Source organism: Rousettus aegyptiacus, unplaced genomic scaffold (assembly GCF_014176215.1).
Source record: "Rousettus aegyptiacus isolate mRouAeg1 unplaced genomic scaffold, mRouAeg1.p scaffold_m13_p_8, whole genome shotgun sequence".
In the NCBI taxonomy this organism is placed as follows: domain Eukaryota; kingdom Metazoa; phylum Chordata; class Mammalia; order Chiroptera; family Pteropodidae; genus Rousettus; species Rousettus aegyptiacus.
Window position 1 is genome coordinate 105,492,479 of NW_023416311.1, and position 24,063 is coordinate 105,516,541.

Sequence of the window (24,063 nt, forward strand, 5' to 3'; positions counted from 1 at the left end):
TCGATAGTGAAAAAAGACCATGTATTAAATGCCTCTTTTGTTGTTGTTGTCCCAAGACACGTGGTTCCTCATCAGGAGGAGATTTCCTGAAGCAAATCATATTTCCTTAAAATAATGAAAATGAATTTCCGCTGACTTCTTTATCCTTTACCAATTTCTTACCACGAAGACATAGAAGAAATTAAACAACCCCGGATTCTCCGTATTCAGAAGCAAGATGTAGGCTGGTGTTAATACAGACTAATTTTCGAGCAAATCACATTTGACTGGAAATTCTTTAACCTTTGAGCACCAGAACATAAAATTTAAAAAAATAATCAAAGGATATTCATGCATGTGTGGAATGGTCAGAAGGTTTGATGAAAACTGTGTACTGAAAGGTTTTTCTATGGCGTGACGTATTTCTTATCTCCTTGTATTTTCAGATATCAAGAAATGAGAAAATGTGGAAAATATGGTTTGACAAAGAAAATCCTGAGGAGGAACCACTTCCAAACGCCTATGACAAGTCTCTTGACTGCTTTAGACGTCTTCTCCTTATCAGATCATGGTGTCCTGACAGAACCATTGCCCAGGTGAAAAATACCTGTTAAAGAAAAAGAAAATTTTAAGGAGAGTGTCCTTTTAAATGTAAAGAAATATTTAAAATGTTAATCTCAGCGAGCAATTTCTTGTAGGCTTCTATGCAGTTTTCTAGCAATAAAATGCAAGAAAAAAAAAAAAAGGTATAGTTTTGGGCTAAGTGATTTAATAATATTTTTTGGTCTAAAAGGTACGAAAAGAGTGAATGAGAAAACCATATTTTTAACATTGGCAGACAGGTATAACATAAAGGTCATGTGTTATTTTTCTGTATCATTTTTATATTAACTCAGAAATGAAATGGCTGATCCATTTTGCAAGCAGTGAAGCCATGTTCCCTAAAGTGGGGTGAATGTGAGGAGCTGGGGCGGTGGGCGGACTAGAAGGGAAACACAGCGTTCTGCGTTCTGCAACCTGTCGTCATTTCTCAGAACGGGTCACAGACCCTCGGCGCAAGACAAAAGGCTGGCCTAAAATTCTCTGAATTGTATATCGGGTTTAAATGCGAATCCTGCCTCCAAAAGATCCATCCTTTTGAAGACCTTTAATCGGCCTGCCTGCTACCATCAAGGAAATGTCGCCAAAAAGACTTGCTGCGTCTTGCCTTGACAATTAAAATCCCGAGTCTCATATTCAGCCTCGGTTGAATCTTTAAGGGCTTCTAAGGAGTAACCACAGGCCGGGTTTGTAATGGAATGTGGGAAATGTTCGCTTTCACTCTCCAGAGGGAGTGTTAAAAACACATGCAGTAACCATCTCCAAGTCCACTTAGGTACTGCGGAATAGTGCAAACGACTACACTTGTGATTTATTGAGATAAGAAAAATGAGTTTTGCAACTCAGGACAGTGAGGTCACCCTTCCCTCACTTTTTCTTCTCAACTTCATTACTTTTATTCTGCCCCAATGAATTGGCAAACAGTTGCTTTATTAGGGCGGTGTAAGAGTTTCAGTAGTTTCTTTTTCCCTCTCTTTTTCTTTCTTTTCCTTTTTCTTTCCTTCCTTCCTTCCTTCCTTCCTTCCTTCCTTCCTTCCTTCCTTCCTTCCTTCCTTATCTCTTTTTTCTTTCTATTATTATTATTATTATTATTTCATATAATATGTTATTTGGTTCACTGCCGAAATTTAAGTCTTCCACACTCTTTTTTAACTTTATCACCGTCATCCGTAGACTGACAACATCCATGGCTCCCTGACTGATCTCCTGTAGTTGTTCTTGTCCACTCTCGTCCATCCTCTATATTCTAGAAGAAATAGAAGTGTGGTCATGCCCTTCCCTTAATGGATTACCATGGCCCTTATGATAAACACAAGTCTTAAACCGGGTCTAGCGGGCCCTTCTGGAAAAGCGTTCTCTCTCTCAAGTTCTTATTCTCGTATTAGATTCCTTGTGTGATTTTCAACCAGGTGCCTTTTGGGGGAGTGTGCTAGAAGGTCTACCAGGTAGGTACATTCAACCGCCATTGCCCATGAGCAGCACCAGGCTGGTTCTCAGCATTCCTCTGAGCATGGCAGCTCCCATCAGGGGACATTCAGTTGCCTGGTGGCAAGGATGACACACTGTTAGAGTTTCTGTTTTCTCATAAGTAAAATAGAGACCATAAAATCTAGCCTGGATGATCGGAATACATTTTAATCAAAGTAATGTATTTAATAATAATAACAATATAGTAATTATTACATATCAATCTGAAGAATCTATAAAACATTTTTTTGAGTTTCTAACAAGGCTCAAATTCCTGCCATTTTACTAGGTAATGTGGGGATAAAGTACAGGTGGAGAGACCACAGCAGTAAAAAAATAAAAAGATAACCAAATGAAAAAAGCGTAGATCTGTAATTCTGAAAGTCTCTGCCCTGTTTAGCTGGCCAGGGTTACAGTGGACGTCATTATGACCATCTCCAGAAATGCATTCTGGAAACCACACCGCCTGCAGGAGGGAGTCAGAGCTAGCTTTGGTGACTCACGCGCGTTTTTTTTTTTGTGGCAGGCCCGCAAGTACATCGTGGACTCCATGGGAGAGAGCTATGCCGAAGGGGTCATCTTGGACTTGGAGAAGATGTGGGAGGAATCCGACCCGCGGACGCCCCTCGTCTGTCTCCTGTCGATGGGCTCCGACCCCACGGACTCCATCATCGCCTTGGGGAAGCGACTGAAAACGGAAACCCGCTTCGTGTCCCTGGGCCAGGGCCAGGAGGCCCACGCTCGCAAGCTCTTGCAGCAGACGATGGCGAACGTGAGAACCAGTGTTGGCTTTCGTGTTTTGTGGTTCATTTTCCAGGTTCTAGGATGCAGTGTGGCAGGGGACTCGTGGATTGAAAAGAGCTTCAATTTACGTACTGCCTGCTGTTTACCGAGTGGGACAAGTATACCTATGAGATAATTTTCATGGGAAAACAGATACAATTTAAAACCTTTTCTGCTGAGCCTTGACTTATGGAAAACCCACCCACGCAGAACATCCTATGTGTCCTCAATTTGCGTAATGCTACCCCCCACTACAGATTCCAAACGCTCAGTATGGCCCGTGGTCCTGCCCCCTGCGCCATCCACCCCAGCCCCTCCAGCTGTGCTCTTGGAGTCATCCGTGCTTCCGAATCCACGGTGACGCCGGACCTTCCTTGAGTTCCAGAAGGCGTAACCTGTGCCCCGGAGTCCCCCAGGCCTGGCCCAGATCCCGGAAGCCAGGAATCTGCCCTTACCTTGTGGCGGTGCCAGAGGTTTGAGGAAACCTGGCCTGTCGCCTTCCAGGCTGAGGCTTCTAGAGCCCTCTGCGGATTGCAAATTCCGTAGCATCGTGAGCATGTCGTGCTCAGGCCCGGCCGTGGGGGCCGCCAAGTGCTGGCAGCCACGTGACAGCCCTGCTAATGGGTAGTCAAGTCCAGTGGGCAATTTCAGGGACTTAAGTTAACAGGAGGCAGGGGGTCCTGCATTTCACCTCTGGTGCTTGGCTCCAGGACAAGGCCCTTATGTGTTTACTCTGGCCCAGCCCTCCCTGGGGCGTTCGGTTGTGCCTGGAGAGTCCCCCCAACCCCGCTTCCCCTCTTTCTCCACACTTTGGTCAAGCAAGGAGAGGGGGCTGAACCACTTGGCTTCTCTTTCCTCCTGGAGAACACGCAGTTTGGGTTTAGATGCATTTCCGGCCTTTTCTCAGACCAAACCCTACTACTACTTCTCTGAGTCTGAGCTCTCTGCCATTGTCTCAAGACTTCTTTTGCCCGCCAGGGACTCTGCCTGCTGAGACAGAGCTGGCTTTCTCACCCCCTGCCCCCTACCCCGCGCCCACCATGAAACAACTGAGTGTTAGGTTCTGGCTACTGAATCTAGACACTCACCACTGTGCTGCATCCTGGTCTCCTTCCCCTGGTCTAGAGCTGAGCCCACCGGGTTCTAGAACCTCCGTATCTACCTCCAGGCTCTTCCGTCTCCTAGCTGTGCCCTGCCCCCAGCCTGGCGAATGGGAGGGGCTGTGTTTGATGCACTTAGTTTGCAGTTAGGAGAGGGAAGGCAGGAGAAGTATGATCAAAGTGTGTCCAGAGGTGAAAAAAATATCTGTATTTAAGAATCCCACATCCGGTCTGACACGAGCGCTTGATGGGTCTCCATCCAGGCCCCTCCCTCCTCTTGACTGCCTCCCTCCTCTCTACTTCTGTTCCTCCCCCTGCAAATGATTGTACCTAGACCAAAAACACTAACAATAACAGGACGCTTCGTGAATTTAAGATATTTAATTGTGAAACTGATCATTATAGTTTCAGGCAACCAAATGATAATTTAAATGGAATACTTTTAATCTTTAGTTTATTCATGTGTTCTGTTTACTAGTTTAATTTCAAGTAAAATAAAGATGTCATTATTCCTAGCATGAGGCAATATGACAGAAGCAACTGCCCGAGAATAGCAAAATAAATGATTAGTAAGAAGAACTCAAAACCTTTAATTCAAAATGTGGCTATGCAAAGAAGTGAACATGGCCGTGAGAGTCCGTGGGCGAACACTGAAAGTTCTCAGCTAAGAGGCTTAGATCAGGCTTCACCTATGTGCTCGATGAAAGGGAGAGACTGCAGTCTTCTTGTGGTTATGTTTTGTATTTAATTTCCTTTTGTTTTGAAGGGGAAGGATAGCGTCAATTAAATTTTTCAAAAGACATGCCATATACTTCTAAAGAAAATTTCAGGGAATATGTGAAATTCCCAAATGGTCAGTTTTATACATAACTCGACCAAGATATTGAATCTGGTGCTTGGTTTGTTTCTTAGGAAGAGATTTAACTAGGCTGCACTAGTTAAATCTAAAAGCATCAGAGTTACAGAGTCAATAAAATGGCCGAGGATTATGATATGGACACTGTAGATGATTTTAGCAAAAATATTCTATAGATTAGATACATATTGAGTAAATTATTATTATGTGAGCTAAAATTTTGCCTTTGTTGCTTTATTCGAGGAATATTCTTATGTTCACATAATAATTTACGAAAAAGATATGGCTTATTTTCTAAGTCTCTTTTTCTTAGAATCGTCAGATCCCCCAGAGAAATTTCTTCCACCTTCTGGAAGGTACATGTCCAGCTACCGGTATTCTGGGAACTCAGTGGGAGACAGGAGGGGATAAGTCTTACAATCAGTGGGTAGACTCACCTGTTTTCAGCGAGGTCCCTGTACTCGTCATGTGCTGGTTCCAGTCCCAACGCCGTCTGCCCAGCCTCCTGCAGATAATCAGCTCTCCACCTTCCTCTAGGGGAGGCAGGACCATGACACAGGTCCGGACTTCCAGTTTTGTGTCGCTCCTGGCACCTGTTCTTGAGTATTTTGGAAGTCATGTGGTATAAGTCAGGTTAGACCTCAGCCTTCCCTGAACGCCGGTTGAAGATTCAGCTCTCTTGAGTCCTTGATAGTGTCGTTGCCCACACGGTCTCTGGCCTTAAGAGTTCATGCCTTTAAAAAGTCCCTTCACTGAAGTTTTCATGAAATTTTGAGAGAGATCTGAGCTCAATGGAGGTTTTCAATCAACCATCTTTGTGCTTGGAGGTGCTTCTATCTCTCTTCATGTATCACGTGGTTGGTTTCATGACTCCTACCAGGTATTATTGGACAGTTGGCATGCTCTGTGTCGGGCAGATATGCGGAATAAAGAAAAATATAGCTATCTCAGTTCATCATTATTGCATCCTTAGATTTGACCCAGATCAATTTAAAGTGGTCAGTGCGCTTTTCTTTTACATTTTAACTGCTTAATTTTTAAAGAACATACTAAAATCTCTAGAAGCAACACGAATAGCCTCATTTCCATTTACCGTTGTCGACGCAGGGAGGATGGGCGCTTCTGCAGAACTGCCATCTGGGGCTGGATTTCATGGATGAGCTGATGGACATCATCGTCGAAGCCGAGACTGTGCATGACACCTTCCGCCTGTGGATGACCACCGAGGTTCACAAGCGGTTCCCCATCACGCTCCTGCAGATGTCCATTAAGTTCACCAACGAGCCTCCGCAGGGCCTCCGGGCAGGGCTGAAAAGAACATATGGCGGTGAGTCAAGGAATTCCTTCAAGCACGTGGAGCGCTTGTCCTTAAATTGTTTTCTTAAAGAAAGTATAAAAACCGAATCGGCTAAGATATAATTAGAGCAGATAGTGCTGTTATTCAGCATGGGGTGGGGAGGGGATGGCTGGCTCTCTTGGTCATGCGCCTTTGGGACGTGCTCTGGCAGTGACAGGACACCAGAGCTCAGAATTTCCCGCCTTTTATTTTACCCATTTGCCCAATATTGCTCTACTCTAGCCTGTGCTGTTCTCTGTTAGACACCTACCCTTTTATGTTAACACTTAATGATGATATTTTCTCATTTGTGGTTGTCATGCCCCATACCTAAAGTAGGATGGGAGCCTCTTCCAAGAGGAGAGGCTGAGTTAAAATTACGGCCTGCCTCCATGTCATGCAGCCATAGGTCAGAATGTCTGAACGGTAGCTCAGTTGGAAATCAAACAAAAGCAACAAAACCAGACCAAAACGCCCCTCCAGTCACAACCGGAAATGAGATTACTCTCCTGGCCTTTGCTTCCTCTGCATCACAGCTTCCTGTCTGAAGAAAGCATGGACCCTGGAGTTAGAAACCCTGATTCTGGCCCTTCCTGAACAGGTGCTTTGTCCTCTTGAGTGCTGGTCACTCAGACGACCAGAGCATCAGTTTTTTTACATGTAAAATGGGGACAATAAAATCTATCCAGGATGATTGGAATAAAATGTATTTAATAATAATAATGAATAGAATAATTATTGCATATCAATCTACAAAATCTACAAAGAGATTTTTTTGGAGCTGCTAACAAGGCTAAATTTCTGCCAGTTTACAAGATAATAGGATAAACTAGATGTGGAAGGGTGAGGACAGTGAAAAAAGATTACCAAATGGAAAAGTATACAATTATATACAATATTAATATAACATTATGTTATACACATATATACATATATGACAATCATTATTTTGAGAATCTACTCAGGCTGCAATGGACTTACATATACACTATTAACAATTTAATATTAATTAAATTGGCAGTGATAGGACACCAGAGCTCAGAATTTCCCTTATCCTTAGATTTGACCCAGATCAATTTAAAGTGATTAGTGCACTTTATGTATATGACCCAAATAATAATAACAACAATATTACGAATTTTATTATTGTTATTATTCAATAGTAGCAGTAGATGTAGTAGTGGCAGTAAGAATACCAGTATTTATTTTACCATCATTATTCTTCCACTTCTATTTATTCCAACGTTATCTCATTAGATTGGCAGGAACCTGATCCAGGTAAGCAAGCCCCTCCTCCCCTGAAATCTGTTTTGCAGATTTTTCAGGGAGCAATGTCCTCTGGATGCCCAAAAGTAAATGATAGTGATCACATGAATGCGATAAAAATAATTCAAAGTAAGAGACGTTTAACATTAGGATTTTACAAAAATAGTGACATAAAAGTAACAGACAATAAAGATGTTTTGAGAGATGATACTGTTTTTCACCCGACCGACCGCCACAAGGTGTGAGCCAAGACCTGCTGGACGTGAGCGGCGTGGCGCAGTGGAAGCCTATGCTGTACGCGGTGGCCTTCCTGCACTCCACGGTCCAGGAGAGGCGGAAGTTCGGTGCCCTGGGGTGGAACATCCCCTACGAATTCAACCAGGCGGACTTTAATGCCACGGTGCAATTCCTCCAAAACCACTTAGATGACATGGATATTAAGAAGGTACTGTGCACACACACACAGCTGGTGACTGTGGGCTTGGGTCCTCAGGCTTTGGGGTAAATTCTCTAAGAGCGATGCTTTTCCGTGCTTACAGAGTCATTACGTTGAAGTCATAGCCACTTGGGTCATACTTGGCTCTTGATTTCACGTAAAAAGCAAACAGATTTTGATTATCTTTTTATTTCACAGAAACATGTTGACGATTCATATAAGACAACCTAACAGAGTCTGTCGGAGGGAGGAATGAGTGGGGAAAACCTTGTTTTTAAATTTTTAAAAATGAAAATGAGAGTCTAGATTATTTTTGAAGTGTGCATTTTTTAACAAATTGCCTCAATATTCTCAAAAAACCCATTTTTAATGTTGAAATTAAAGTATGAAAATATGAATGCATCAAGCGAGTCTATTTCGAGTTATGACTATGAGTTTAGAATGATGGCTCATACCGCCTATTTAATTTTCTTTCTGCACTACTCACATTACTGATGGATAGTTAGATAAATGAATGAATGAGTGAATGAATGAATGACATTGGTGACAATGAATACATGAGTGTTACTTGGTAGGGGTGAAGACAAGTTCAATTCTTTCTACAAAATTATTCTATAAATTTCGCAGGGCGTCTCCTGGACCACCATCCGCTACATGATAGGCGAGATTCAGTATGGAGGCCGAGTCACTGATGACTATGATAAGAGATTGTTGAACACATTTGCTAAGGTTTGGTTCAGCGAAAATATGTTTGGACCAGATTTCTGCTTTTACCAAGGATACAATATTCCAAAATGCAGCACAGTGGATAACTATCTTCATTATATCCAGGTTTGTCAACATCAGAATTTTACACATAAAGCAAATACCCACAGTATTTGAGCATTTTGTTATTTATTTACACTATATATACTTCCTTTAATATAATTTTTAACGGTCATGTGTATTGAACTGTCCACCGTAGAGGCTTTTCTTCATATGTTTATATTTGCCTAATGATTAAAATGTTTATATTTGTTCTGAGCGTGTGTGTTGCGTGAATTCCCTCCTCCCTTGTCTTTTAATGCTTCAGTGAGGAATAATCTTGGAGAGGTGATAGATAGGGCAAATTTAGAACTTGAGGACTACACAGACCCCCTGCAGCTCTCTGCCTGTGAGACTTCAGCTTCCTGTGACAATTGGGCAGAGGCAGCCTCTAGACTCAGTCTCTTCTATTTTTCAGTCTATGTACATCGTCCCATAACATCTGTCCTTCATTCTGGCCTAATGGACAGCGTATGAGTATGTTCCGGAACCCGTTCTGTATAACAGCCTCCTCAGTCAGGGCCGGATACCTCCTCATAGCTGGGGAGTGGGTGGAGAATGCGGGGGAGCGGTCCTGTGTGGAGTGCTGAGCAGCAACCCTGGCCTCTGCCCACTAGACGTCAGCAGCACCCCCTTCCCAGGTGTGACAACCAGTAACATCTCCAGAGATGGCCCAATGTCCCCTGGAGGTACAGAGTCACCCTGATTGAGAAACATGGCTCTAAAAAAAAGAATAAAATAGATTTTGGCAGGAAATTTGAGGACAATTTTGACTTGCGTTTCAGGATAACTACATTTTCTGTCTCTGTACCTTCAATTCTTTAGATCACTATTTAGCAACCTCTTTTGCGTCTATCTAGGAACAAACCAAAGCACAACAGCCCCAAAGGACGAAATCTATTAGTATATTTAGAGGGTCCATGATAAATAAATGTGATGAGTTTATCATATATTACCACCTCTATGCTTTTATTAATTTAAATCAACAAATATGTTCCTTAATCATACAAATGTGTCTCTAATCATTAGCACTGAATAAGAAAATGTCTATGAAGGTTGACATTTAGATATGCCCGTGCAGATATTTACTTACATGTACCTCATTTTGCAATGAATTCGCGGTTGCTCATAAGAAGACATTGCGTAAAAAGGAATAAAATAAGAGAGTAGAAGGGAGGGAAAATATAAGAAAAATATATAAAGCCTAGGGTGCTGTTTACACATAGAAATATATATGGAATTGCAGGTAAACTTTCTGCTTTTCAAAGAGTCGAGGGAGATTTTCTCCGGCTCTTTCCGCTCCTGTCTCTCGCTCTCCACTTATTGCTCTCTGTCTTTCTTGTAACTCAGTTGCTCTCTCAGTGTTTCTCTTCTCCTAGTCTTTCCTCGGGAGAGTACAGTTTCCTTTTTTGGGCCCTAATTGCTAAAACTGTCACTTTCTGTTATCTTAAAAACACAGTAACCATTAGCTATAGAACATTTGTTTAAACAGCTGGTTTGAATTAAATTAGACCTTCAGAAAACAAACTACTCATAAAAATCTCCCTTTCTATCTTACATGTTATAAAACAAGACAGCATTCCTTTGATTACCTTTGCTTAAGGTACAGGCATTTAAGAACTTAGAGCCTATTCTGTTTTTCAATGTTAATTTTTTTCAAGGCAACTTTAGATTTCTTTTCTGTAGAAATGATTACGATTTTAGTATGACCCAGATAAGGCATCATGTAAATACTTACTCCAATGAAAACACGTTTCTTTCCTCAGACAGTATAATTTATGTATGTATGTATGTATGTTTATTGGGGTAACATTGGTTGATACAATTATATAATTTTAAGATGTACATTATAATTTGACATCTATGTATTCTATTGTGTGATTACCTCCCAGAGTTCAGTTTCCTTCAGCTACTATATATTTGATCCCGTTTACCTACTTCACCCTCCCCCTAAACCCTACATCTGACCCCCTTTACCTTGTCTACCTCCCCGCTTCTCCTGCACCTCACTAATAACCACTAGCCTATAGTCCATGTCCACGAGTCTCTGTTTGTTTTTCCCATTCCTTTGTTGCCTTTAGGTTTCTATCCCACATGTAAGTGATATCATGTGGTTTTCAACTTTTTTCTGTCTGGCTTATTTTGCTTAGCATGATTATCTCGAGGTCCATCCAATGTTGTCACAAATGGCAGTATTTCATTTCATCTTATGGCTCAGTAATATACCTTTGTATATATGTACCACAGCTTCTTTAGCCAATCATTTATTGTAGGGCACTTCGGTTGCTTCCATGTCCTGGCCACCGTGAATAATGCTACTATGAACATCGGTGTGCAAATGTCTTTTTGGATATGATTTTTCAGGGCTTTGGGGGTAAATACTCAGAAGTGGGATTGCTGGATTATATGGCAGATCGATTCTTAGTTTTTTGAGGAACTCCATACTGTTTTCCATAGTGGCCGTACCATTTTTCAGTCCCACCAGCAGTGTGTGCGGGCTCCCTTTTCTCTGCATCCTCTCCAGCACTTGTTATTACTTAAGACAGTATAATTGAATTGGTACTTATGTCAGCAGTCTTTGTTTACCTGGGGTATTTGCTGTTTAGGGCTTACCCAACTACGACAGCCCTGAGGTCTTCGGGCTGCACCCCAATGCCGACATCACCTACCAGAGCAAGCTGGCCAAGGACGTGCTCGACACCATCCTGGGCATCCAACCCAAGGACACCTCTGGCGGAGGGGACGAGACCCGGGAGGCCGTGGTAGCCCGGATGGCTGATGATATGCTGGAAAAGCTACCCCCAGACTACAGCCCTTTTGAAGTTAGTTGAAATCCTGACAAAATGTCACCTGTGGATGCATCTGCTGAGGAATGAGAAAGGAGGGGAAAATAATTTTCTGAAATTAAAAAAAAAAATTATTTAAAAAATTGCTCTTCTTGGAAAACCAGAAAAGTATTTTGCATCTATAAATATGATCATTTCCAAATGTAGATAATAAGGAAACGATGAGAATGTTAATAGTCGTAATTAAATTATGGATGGGTTGGGATTCCTTTTGCAGAACTTTCTCTTGAGGTCCTCACGTTGCTATTTGTTCAGAGGAGAAAGTAAGGTATTCTTAGAAAAGCTGATTGTTTTTTAAAAAATGTTATGTAATATAATGCAGACCTTGAACTCTGGGCCTTCTTAATTTCATGGAGTGTATGTCTACATCATTAACTCTTTGCAGCTTCTTCATCTCACGAGTTTTAAAAATTGATTTGTCTTTTTAATAAGCAAGTAACTTCTAAGCAAACTTAGGAGTATGAAAGTTAATTTTTTAGACATTTTAGCAAATAGCGTGAAAAGACTTACTCTAAAAACGCTTTTAAACCTTTAAGAAAAGCAAAAGTAACTGGTTTACTTTCCATGTCCTCATAAGAGAAGACCTGGACTAACCATGTGATATTTTTGTCACAGGGCCACCATGTTTGTTTGTTTGTTTGTTTGTTTTTTGTATATTGCCCCTTTTCCACCTAGTTTCAAAAGGCAACCTACAACATTTTGTTTCTTTGGCATCCTTTTATTTTCCACGAAACAAACCGTCTTGGCTGCCGGTACTGTAGATTGAACTCGAGGACCTTTCGCCAAGGGAATAATATCCCTGGGAAGAAACTCTGATCGCTTGCTTAGAGAAAAATCAATATTGCAATCAGCTTTCATAAACGCCTTTCATTACAGTTGTATCAGGAAAAAGGTCATTCATGTCTAGCGGTGGTTGAAATATTTATGAAGCATTAAAATATCTAAAAACACAGCAATTACATAAACAAATAAATATGGTAAGTGATGGTGTTTGGAAGCTTCTCCCTCCCTTTGCTGAGTTTGTCAGTGCTGCCTTAGGACAAAGCGACTCAGCCCAGCACAACAGCCGATCCATAGAAGATTCTTAATAAATACTTGGGAGATGGAAATGGCTGGGTGGGTGGATACTTTGATTGAAAACATTTATGGAGTTCAAAATCTGGGACCTTTTGGAAGCCCCAGTTACATGAACACGTCTAATTTTTAACATGTGGATACTTTGATGGAAACATTTATGGAGTTGTAAAATCTGGGACCTTTTGGAAGCCCCAGTTACATGAACACGTCTAATTTTTAACATGCGCTGGATGTTTGCATGGCAGGTAAGAGAGAGGCTGCAGAAGATGGGGCCGTTCCAGCCAATGCACATTTTCCTCAGGCAGGAGATCGAGAGGATGCAGCGAGTGCTCACCCTGGCCCGAAGCACCCTGACCGAGCTAAAGCTCGCTATCGATGGCTCCATCGTCATGAGCGAAAATCTCCGCGATGCACTGAATTGCATGTTTGATGCCAGAATTCCTGCTCAGTGGAAAAAAGTACGTTTAAATCTGCTCTGACTCTGCCTAATCACTTTATCGTTGCGAATAACCGTCATTGGCAAGTGGAAGGCATCTAAGGATAATTTACTTAAAAGTGTCCTTTTGCTTAGGGACTAATCCCCTTATAGTCCCGTAGTTTTAGACTGTAGGTAGGGAAGGAAATTATATCGCATCTTCCACATATTAGGCGCTCTGCTGGGCAATTTAGATGCGTTATTTCATTTAAATCTCGCATTTTATTGCCCTCATTTTACAGATGAGGAACTTGAGGTTGAGAGAGGTTAAATCTTTCCCCAAATTACACAACTAAGCAGTCCAAGAATCAGAATTTAAACCCAAGCTCTTGCTCTTCAAAGCCCATGATGCTAGTTTCACAGAATAGAATGTTCTGAAATACACTCACATCAGAAGTCACACCAAAGAGAAGCATTTTCCTTTTTTTTTTTTGGTCCGTAAATATGCGAATATATGTATCTCAAGATAGCAAGCGTGCTTGCTGATTACCTGTTGTTAATTGTGCTAAATGCCAGATGTGGTTCTAAGAAATAGTTTTCTCCATGGAAAAGTAAAAGCACTACTGGAGTATCTTTTAAAGAAGGAAAACGTGTGTATTTGAGGGAGGGGAAAGAAATGACATCCATTTCTTTGTTCCATATTTAAGAGAGAGAGAGAGAGAGAAAGACAGAGAGAGACAGAGAGAGAGAGAGAGAGAGAGAGAGAGAGAGAGAGAGTGTGTGTGTGTGTGTGTGTGTGTTGTATGCAAGTGCATTTTGTGGGGAGATGTCAGTAGAATTGTTAAGATTAATTATGGTGGCGGAAATGCGTGGAAAAGGGCAGGGGGTGTTGCGGCACTCCTGTCCCTGAGAAATCTGGATCTGCCATGGCTTCCGTTCCGCCTGGACACTGCCATCACCCGGGGTGACTCTGCGCCCACAGCAGGAGCTCCTCAAATCCTCGATCTCACTGCTCCCTCCGAATGTCTCAGGGTTTTCATGCCTGCTCCCCTTTCTGCTCTTCCCTCCCTGAAAGTTCAGCGGGAGGAGGGAACTGGGTAGACGTGGGTAGAGAAACGATTCGCCCACCTGCAGCCTGCAAATATGAGCGCCAGGTGAACCCGGTCGGTGCCCGAGTGCAGTTTCCTCCAGCTGCGCTCAGCGGACTGGGAGAGGCCGGGAAATCTGGGTGATTGAGGCCGTGCCATGTTGGGCTTCACTAGACAAGTGCCACGAAGGACGTGTTAGTTTTCTGGGGCTGCATAACTGAGTGGTTTAAACAACGGAGACTTAGTGTCTCACAGTTCCGGAGGCAGGAAGCCCAAACGCAGGGTGTCTTCAGGGCTCCCCTGCAAAGACTTTCTGCGAAGCCAGAGCACGCAGAGCAGAGGAGGGAGGGTCCCCTGCAGAGGGAATGGGGCCAGGCTTCTGAGCACGTTCCCCCATCTTTCCCACTGCCGATAGGACTGCCCTGCGCATCTGCTGCCCCCGTGCCGAGCCTCGACACGCATTTTAGGAGCTTGCTGTTGTTTCTCTTTCTCCCCGACAGGTTGGGTGGGTCTTCGGCCCCACACAGTCACAGTGGGACCCACTCGATGGCGGCCTTGCCACCATCACTGTCACTGTGCTCCACCGGGAGCGAAGTCAGCACGGGAGGAGGGGGGGATGAGCAAGGTCCTCTGGGTCTAATCCTCCCGGATCAGAACAGAGCCACGGGTCTGACTTAAGTGCACAGGTGACTGGGAACTGCAGGGGACGTGTGATGAGCGCGAGCTGTCTCTGTCGCGCCCCACCTCCCCCCACTCCTCGAAGTGAGGGGGGCGAGGGCGGAGGAGCTTAGAGTGTTATGTGACTGGAGCGCGCGCTCCTCGGAAGGCAATACAGTTGTGGGGGTGACGTGCAAGAAGACGGTGTTTGCCGAGGCTTAAAGTGGGGCACGGGAGTGACGCAGAAGGACACGAGGCTGGTTAGAGGTCAGAGGTCGTGAAATAAGAAGGTGGGGTGTTACACGAGTCGTTCCCATGGATCCCGGTGTCACCAAACACGAGTAATGAAAGTAAGTAAACACAGTCTGTGGGTTCGGAACTGGATTCTGGAGGCAGAATACCTGGGTTCGGATCACGTCTCTGCCACATCCAAGCCGTGCAGGCTCAGATAAGCTACCTGTCTCGCTGTACCTAAGTCTTCTCATCTCTGAAGTGGGAGTTATTATTATATGTCCTATGGTTACAGTTCCTGTGAGGATCAAAGGAGTCGATGAATGTGAAGCGCTTAGAACAGAGCCTGGCATCCGCTCGGCGTGGTAGGTGCTCGCTGTCACTAGCACCAAAACCCCACGCCTCTAATGCCACCGCTGCCGTCATCACCACCCCCGTCACCCCCACCACCACCACCATCACCACCACCAGTCCTGTCTCCATCACCATCCTCATCATCCTCATCCTCATCCTCATGAGGACAGAGTGGAAGAGTAATCCAGGAGCCAAACCGATACATAAGAGGGAGCGACCCGTAGGCGGTAGAAACAAGAAGGGTTGAGGATGATACGACCGAACGGTGTGATACTCAAAGGAAGGGAATCACGGGAAGTGATAACTTATAACCTGTTGGAGGCAATGAGGGTCTCTGCACTTCTCATGGTCCTGCGGGCTGTGTAGTAAACAGCAGCCTACATTCTGAGAAGGTTACGAGGGAAGCGGTCTTTTCTGGGTGACAGTCAGGGAAGCAATTACAGAGGAGGTGGCGGGTGTTCAGGGAAGAGGCGAAGGATCTAGGGGAGTTTGCCGATCCTGGTTCTGAGGATGCTGAGGGTGCAGTGGGAAGACTTGGGAGGACAGAAGGGCTGGGGTTTGGGTCAGATTGGAGGGTGTACAGAGAGGGCAGCATCTGGAGATGAGTTTGGGTCATGGGGTTCCTGGAGGCTTGGCCTTTTGGAGATTCCTCAGATAAATGGGAAGGTGAGACCTCACAAGGTTAGAGCTGATGGTCTCACGGAAGAGACTCAGTGCCAAGTCTCTGATACCTGCTCCAGGGCTTCCTCAGATCCCAAGGCGTGGGTCCTGCAGGTAGTATGAAGTGCCTGGGGAGTGCCCCTTTTGCTTTCTTTCCATCTTATTTGATGACGCCACCATCCATCCATCTAGTCACACAGTTTAGAAACACAGAATCAGCTTTGTCCAGACGCCGCCTCCTTCTCACCTTCGATAAGCTCATTGCCAAGCCAGAGAGTTTTCTCTCTGCGTTGCCTTTCTTCACTGCCCATAACAGGGAAAGGACCTACCTGGTCACTGGCCGATGCAGGTTTGTTCCCCTGCTAAACCAGCTCCCCCAGCATGGTCGGCACCTGGGAGGATCTGGAAGAGGGATTCTTCCCAGGAGGCCTCTGTCAGTGGTCACCTGTGCCCTCAGATCAAATGCACTATTAACATATCCCTTTTAGTTAATACATCTATAAAGATAGGGTAAAATGAGTTAAATAATTTTTAAATTATAGTCTTTTTATACAAGTTTCTATTTCACTCAATATACTCTAAGGTCTTTTGAAAAATAGGCAAATTAATTCTTAAGAAAGTTGAAATTCAAGAGTTATATCTACCCAGGTTGATCATTACACTTATTCATACATAAAATATTGCAATTATAGGAAGACGTTATAAAATATAATTTGGAGATACCTGCCAGTGCGGCTGCTGATAACATTAATGACATACCCACACCAATTGTAATAATAGAAGCTCCACATGAGAATTCAGGCAGAATGTTACAGGCGATGAATGCAATTAACTTGGTGGTAAAGGGACCCATATTTCCATTTGTGCTTCTTCATCAGAGGAACTCAAAGTGCTTGGTAAGGGACAAAAACTTCAGAAGATAACTGTTGTTTGCCTCATTAAAAATGATAAATGGAAAAAGGCTTTTACAGCTTATTATCCAAAGAATATATTTTAAAGTGTTGATTAGACCACGAACACATTTATGTAAATAGAAATCCTGTTTTATAGTATATCTATTGGAAAAGTAACCTAAGAAAAAATAGTTGAAACCTGTTCAATGTAATTCAGTTAATTGTTTTAATTGGTTTATAGCAGAATTGGTAATGCATGTATTCATATGTGGAAGGTGATTCTATTGACAAGACATCTTGGATAGCATCTGAGCTCTGAATCGATCTGGTATTCATGTGATGGTTACTAATTCTATCATAATATCTTAAGGAGGAAGAACCATTTGGAAACCTGAATTTCAGAATGCCAAAGGAATTCATGTCTTTGGGACTTTTAAGTTGTAAAACTGGAATTGATATTTTATCATTTTTTTTTTTCTGTGAACGTAGCCAGTTACATAATAGAATTAAACCTGCATTCATTGTTTTAATGTATGCATTTCAGGCATCGTGGGTTTCAAGCACGTTGGGTTTCTGGTTTACTGAACTTATAGAGAGAAACTGCCAGTTCACCTCTTGGGTTTTCAATGACCGACCCCATTGCTTCTGGATGACAGGCTTTTTTAACCCCCAAGGATTTTTAACTGCAATGCGACAGGTAATAGCTCTGACTCGAACCTCTTGTATTATAATTTTCCTCTATCAGGTTTGCTTCTTTTGTTGTAGTTTAAGAATACAATAAGACAGAGAATGATTATCCCTTTGGGGCACTAGCTGTTACATTGTCCTAAACATAAACCCAGCAACTTGTTTCTCAGGCTGCTAGCTTGAATTTCAAAATATTTATTTGTTATTTTTGTATTTGATTTTATATATATGTATGTGTGTGTATATATATATATATACACACACACACACATATATATATATTTTTTTTTTGAAAGTGCAAGTGGTTAATTTGAGACACGAATATTTGTTCTGAGAGAATCTTCAATCTTTTTGACTTTAAATACTTTAAATACTGTTCTACTTCCTTTGACTTGGGGGTAATTTTTCATCACTGTTATGCTGTTTATGTTAAGACGAAACCTCCAATTTCTGATTTCATCCTTGGCTTTTGTTCTTGCCCTGAGTAGGAGATAACTCGGGCCAACAAAGGCTGGGCTCTGGACAACATGGTGCTTCGCAACGAAGTCACCAAGTGGATGAAGGACGACATTTCTGCCCCTCCCGCAGAGGGTGTCTACGTGTACGGCCTGTATCTGGAAGGTGCTGGCTGGGACAAGAGGAACATGAAACTCACTGAGTCCAAACCCAAAGTGCTCTTTGAGTTGATGCCTGTCATAAGGATTTACGCAGAAAACAACAGTAAGTTTCCTTGCATATTTAAAGATGGTTGGTATTATTGGATTGACTGATGTCATGAACACAGGATCTCATTATTTCCGTTATCACGTGATAAGGATTTGACTATTTTATCAGCTAGATTCACATTCACACCATATTTAAGTAGTATTTATTGACCACTACGCTCTTTCTTGAGGCTATTTGGGAGGCAATGGTTCTAGATGATTCTTGCCTATAAAATAAAGAAGGTAAAATATGTATGGACACTCATGAAGGTTAGCTTATGAGTTAAGAAACAAGAGTTTGGAATAGTTAGTAAGAGGTGGGAAAGGACGGGTGAAGTGGGAGGAGGTGGTCAGGGCACTGCGGCCTGGATGAGCTTGGAAGGGTGGATATGATGAGGTGGGGCAAGTGGAGGAAAGAAGGCTTTCTAGGCAGGATTGCCCAGGGCTCCCTGGAGGTGGTGTCTCCACTAGTTGGGAGATTTAAGCCAGGTTGTGAAATCCAGATTGAATTCAGGGACATTCGATTTAATCCAGCTGCTAATGATAAACTGCTGGATTCATATTTCAGCCTATGCACGTAATGATATTTCTTTGAAGCATACACGTTATTCTACTTTGACAAAATCATCAAAGCTCTATTTGGCTAGTCTAAAAATACATAAACTGTTTTCCATCACTGGCTTGATGTTTTCTGGAAGCTTTTGTTGTTTTATTTCACTCAGCTAACATCTTCATAACCCCCTTTCAGCACATGTGGGACTTCTCCTGTTCATTTTATTTTATTTAAGCTTATTTTAAAATACAAACCGTGTTTAAGGTGTACAGCATGATGATACACACACACACACACACACACACACACACACTTAGTGAAATGATTACTATAAGCCATGAACTCTAGAGATAGCCATGATAATGGATCCCAAGGAAGTACTGATTTCATGAAAAACACACAAAAGATTTTTCTTTAAACAAGGGATAAAATAATCGCTCTTCAAAAAACAGCTTTTAGTATCCCCATCCCTTAGGGGAATCTCCCATTTGGAAATATGAGGCAAGGGAAGAGAGTTTATAAACTATGGGCATTTATTTTTCAAGCAAACATAGGCTGAATGCCTAACACATACCAGCCATGACGGTTGATTGCGAGGGACACGAAGGTGATTATGAACAAGGTCTGGCCCACAAGGGACTCACAGTCTAGTAAGGGAAATTGGTGAGTCGACAAAATGGCATGTGACACACGTCGGGGTAGAGAGACACTGAGGGTGCACAGGGAGCCTGGAAGGAGAACACGACTGTGCCGGGAGGCGGCAGAGATGTACTCACGGACGAGAGAGAGTGTGATGGGGGTTTGGAGACAGACATTTCTTGGCAGAGGGAAATAGCGTTAGCTCACTCGGTCATTCCATGAATACTTACCTGGTGCCGACCATCTGCTACACGCTGCTTTGGTGCTGGGGGTGCAACAGTGAAGAAAGACCGGGCGGAATCCCTGTTGTCATGGAACTCAGTCTCAGAGGGGGGGAGGGCGGCCAAGAAGGAAGCAAATACGGTCGGTCCTTGCTACTCATGGGTTCTGTGTTTGTGAGTTTACCTACTCTAAAATGTATTCGTGACCCTCAAATCAATGTTTGTGGCACTTTTATGGTCATTTGCAGACATGCACAAGGCAGTGAAAAATTTCAGGTGCCTGACACTCACGTTCCCAGCTGAGGGTGACTAAGGTGGCCCTCTGCCTTCCTGTTTCAGCTCTCATGCTGTAAACTAGTGGCCCTCATGGTCTATTCAGTGCTACGTTTTTCACATTTTTGTGCTTTTTTGCACAAAAATGGCCCAACCATGGTGCTGAAGTGCCGTCTCGTGTTCCTAAGTGCAGGAGTGTGTCTTATGGAGAAATCACGCATGTTTGGTAAGCTTCCTTCATTCAAGCATGAGTCATAGTACCACCGACCTTGAATTCAATGTTCATGGGTCAATGATGTATATTAAAAAGGTGTCTTTAATTAGAAACACACATAAAACAAGATTGTGTATTGATGGGTTGATGGGAACGTGACCAGAGCCTTGCAGGAACCTAACTCCGTATTTCCTCTGGGAGTGAGGGTTCCGTAGTCCCTGATTCAGGGTTCATGGTGACTTTATACACGTATGTCCCATGAGTAATAAGAATTGACTGTAAATGAACACACCGATTTCAGAGAGTTTTTGTTTCTAAAAAGAAAACATACACATGGTGCGCTAGGGAGCGAAATGATTTCGGGGTTCAGGGAGGGCCTCACTGAGGAGAGAACGTTGAATGAACTTGGAGATCCAAGTGGCAGGAGGCAGCTCTGGTAATGTCCAGGAGCCAAGGCAAGGGCACGAAGGCGCGAGTTGGCAAGAGGTGTGCTGTGTTTGAGGAACAGAAAGAAGGTGTCCGAAGGAAGAGGAGCCGGTGGAGAGAGCCGAGCATCAGAAATGAAACGTGAGGCACTTAGCACCGTTCTGGGCACGTGGTGTCGCTCGGTCTATCTTAGCCGAACCTCGAAGGACACATGTGTCTGCCTGTGGCTTCGTGTTGACTGGTTCGGAGCGAGGTGCGAAGTCCTGGGACAGTGACTGTTTTGTAGAAAGGATAACCAGACGTTCTTTTAGCCGAAAATCACATTTTAGAAATTTTGCTTTATCATTATCATCGCGGCTAGTCAACTTGTTGTAAAAATCTTACCTTTAGAAAATGTGAGAAAAATCTTTCTCACGTGGTGTTAGGTGTTACTTTTTTATTTCTTGTGACTAAACTATAAGAATTCATTGCTGTGTGACGTTGAGCATCTCAGGATGGTGGTAACAAAGTAATAATTTTATAGTACAGGCAATTCTTTATTACTTAAGAGCAGATTATAATAGAAGAATTGTACTCACCTGCTGGGCATTGGTCAGTGGTGACGTGCATTAGAAGCAGGTGAGGGAGGAAATAAAAAAAAGTGAAAGTGAAGTGTCCAGTTTCAAAGTACTAAAAGAAGAGAAACTTTGGTTCTTTCTTCTTCTTCTTCTTCTTCTTCTTCTTCTTCTTCTTCTTCTTCTTCTTCTTCTTCTTCTTCTTCTTCTTCTTCCTCTTCCTCTTCCTCTTCCTCTTCCTCTTCCTCTTCCTCCTCCTCCTCCTCCTTCTCCTTCTTCCTTCTTCCTTCTTCCTTCTTCCTTCTTCTTTTCTTCCTTCTTCCTTCTTCTTTTCTTCCTTCTTCTTTTCTTCCTTCTTCTTCCTTCTTCTTTCTTCTTCTTTTGGTTTCAAAGAAGAAGTTGGTGGAAATTTGTCTGCCAAAGAGTTTTGTCATAGGAGACGTGTTTGTTTAGTGACAAGTTAACATTTTATTGTTAAACTATAAATCTTAATTTCCATTCAATTTTGGTAAGTGACTGGGGCTCCCATTGAGATAAAGAGCTGTAGTATTGTTAATGGCCAAAGAACACTCCAGAAGTGCGGTGTTTTAAAATTAAAATTCTTATAATGAATTGTTTTTAGGTCAATACGAAGGGCAATTTTCAGTTTACATAACTCATCGAATTTTACATACTGGTTTATTCATTTTCAAAAAGATGTCTCGGTATTTTATTGAACTCTAAATGTTGAGTGTATCCCCAAATGTTTGTTTTATTTATATTTCTTGTTAGGACATCATGGGAAAGTCACCCCAAGAGTAAACACTTAATTCACCAAGAGGGCGAAGCCATCCACACCAATTCAGATCCTCTTTTCTCAAAGGAAGTTGCAAAGAGGCAGACGTAGGAAAGATGCCTCCTTGGAGATTTACTGTGTAGACAGAGTGATGCTCCAAAATGAATTGCAGTGCTGTAGCCGATGTGATAGGAAAATGGTGGCTGGGACATCGTGGCAGAACTAAGCAAGACTTACACGCACCCGTGGTCATGAAGTAGAGTGAGAAGGATCTCAGGGTCTCTGCAGTTGAGGATGTTTTCTGAGAGAGAGAGAGAGAGAGAGAGACAGAGAGACAGAGAGACAGAGAGAGACAGAGACAGAGAGAGACAGAGAGAGAAAGGAGAGGAGAAATCTATCTAACATACCTCAGGCACTTCCTGCATTGCAGACATTATACCATGGCAAATGTTCACATATATTAACTTTTTAAATCTTTACAACAACTCCATAAGTTATATGATGCTATTTGCAGATGGGGGAAATTAAGGTTTAAAGACATTATATAATTTGCCTTAGGATTCCTGGCCGTGAAAGCTGGTATCAGAATCACATTTGTGTGCTGTGGGGTGAATTCAAACATCTGGAAATTCCTGTGGTTAGTGTCCCATTTAAGACCATGTATTGAAGGAGTCTCTGTGGTGTCTCAGATGAAGCTTGAATATCACGGCTCAATTGAAAGTGAGGCTAGCCCCTGCATTTTGAAGCCATGAGTTTATTTTTCTCAGGTACATTGGAGAAGTAGACGCAGTGAAAGTGAGACCGGCAGTGGATAGTAAACACGTTTAGGTATCAGATCATAGAGGCTTTAACTAAATGTTTCCATTGCTTCCGTTGTCACATAGCTGATAGTCAAAGATAAGGAAATATATGAGTCGGGTTCTGAGGACCTGCCTGTAAAGCGAGTTCCAGGAGAAATGTTTGAAAGCGTACTTCATTTGAGATAATAGAAAAATATAGCGAGGTAAGCACAAAACGATAGCTTTAAACCATGGTGCTGGTCCCAAGAGGTCTCGTTTCTGCTCTTTGCTTTAAAGGTAATGTCACTGACACACTGTTATGAGCTAGTTCGCAGAATCGTGGTTCTTCAACCCAGCACTCCTTGTCCTCATGTTATAATTTTAAGTTGCCGCTGTCCTGTTTCTTTGTCAAGCAGGAGAGGATAACTTCTGGGTCACAGGGAGAACTTAGGAGTGTGTTTCATAGAAGGAATACGTGTCTTTGAGAAAGTCACGACCTGCTGCTGGTGCCCCAAAGTCCGATTGCACAAAATGTTGCCTGGAGAAACACAGACTTGCCCCTGGGTTCCCTGAAACACCCCTTCCCTTATTCCCTAGCCTCATAAACGGCCCCTGCTTTTGCTTTTCGAGGAGGATGGATTTGAGAAATCGTGCTCTCCTGTCCTCTCACTTTGGCCAAATCGAGTAAGCCTCTCTCTGTCTCTGAGCACCCGTGTATCAGCCTTCAGATTTAGTTGCACATTGGACACTCAGGCCTGAATTTTGAGAGGTGATTCAGCAACCGAAGCCTGTTCCCTGCGCGGAAGAGCACTGTGACTCCCTGTAGCTCCCCTCCTCCCATGCCACAGGCTAAAGGTGGTCACCTCCCCTGCCCTCTGGGGGTCACATGTTCTCAGGTAAACGGCAGTGGGCCAGGCTTCTGGATATCTGGGTTGCTTCCTTGGCTTTATCGCCCTAGTAATTAGTCACATGGCTTTGAAGGAGACTCACATGTGCCACGAGCTGAATTCAGGTATCTAGTTATCTTTGGTTCAACTTCACATCTTCCTGCAGTTTCTGAGACTGAGAAGTGCAGACGCTGGAGCCGTTGTGGCTAGGCGCGATTCTTATCCCCTATGGCTTTGCAATCCAGGATGAGTAACCCACCTCCTCAGGTTCCAGTTTTCTGATCCGTCAAGTGGATTTAATAATGGTACCCATCTCAGAAGGTTGTTAAGGGAATTAAACTGACAATGTCCAGCACACAGTTAGCATACAATAAATAATTTCATTATCATTACTATACGTTATCTCGCATGCTTGTTGAAGGATTAAAAGTAATAGCATATATAAGAGCGCACTATTTAATAACTTAAATGTTATTAGCATAGGAGAGGTTAAAATAAGGAAA

General features: G+C 43.0%; 1 protein-coding gene across 3 annotated transcripts in view; it reads left to right on the forward strand.

Moving 5' to 3' along the window:
• The window catches only part of DNAH5 (dynein axonemal heavy chain 5), a 226,653-nt gene that overhangs the window by 198,103 nt on the left and 4,487 nt on the right, over positions 1-24,063 (forward strand). For all 3 annotated transcript variants that reach the window (XM_016152142.2, XM_036225601.1, XM_036225602.1), the window contains exons 70-78: positions 426-575; positions 2,573-2,818; positions 5,893-6,112; positions 7,627-7,832; positions 8,451-8,654; positions 11,234-11,449; positions 12,796-13,008; positions 17,393-17,545; positions 18,024-18,255. In XM_016152142.2, coding sequence (XP_016007628.2) covers positions 426-575; positions 2,573-2,818; positions 5,893-6,112; positions 7,627-7,832; positions 8,451-8,654; positions 11,234-11,449; positions 12,796-13,008; positions 17,393-17,545; positions 18,024-18,255 — 1,840 coding nt within the window. The remainder of the gene's footprint in view (positions 1-425; positions 576-2,572; positions 2,819-5,892; positions 6,113-7,626; positions 7,833-8,450; positions 8,655-11,233; positions 11,450-12,795; positions 13,009-17,392; positions 17,546-18,023; positions 18,256-24,063) is intronic.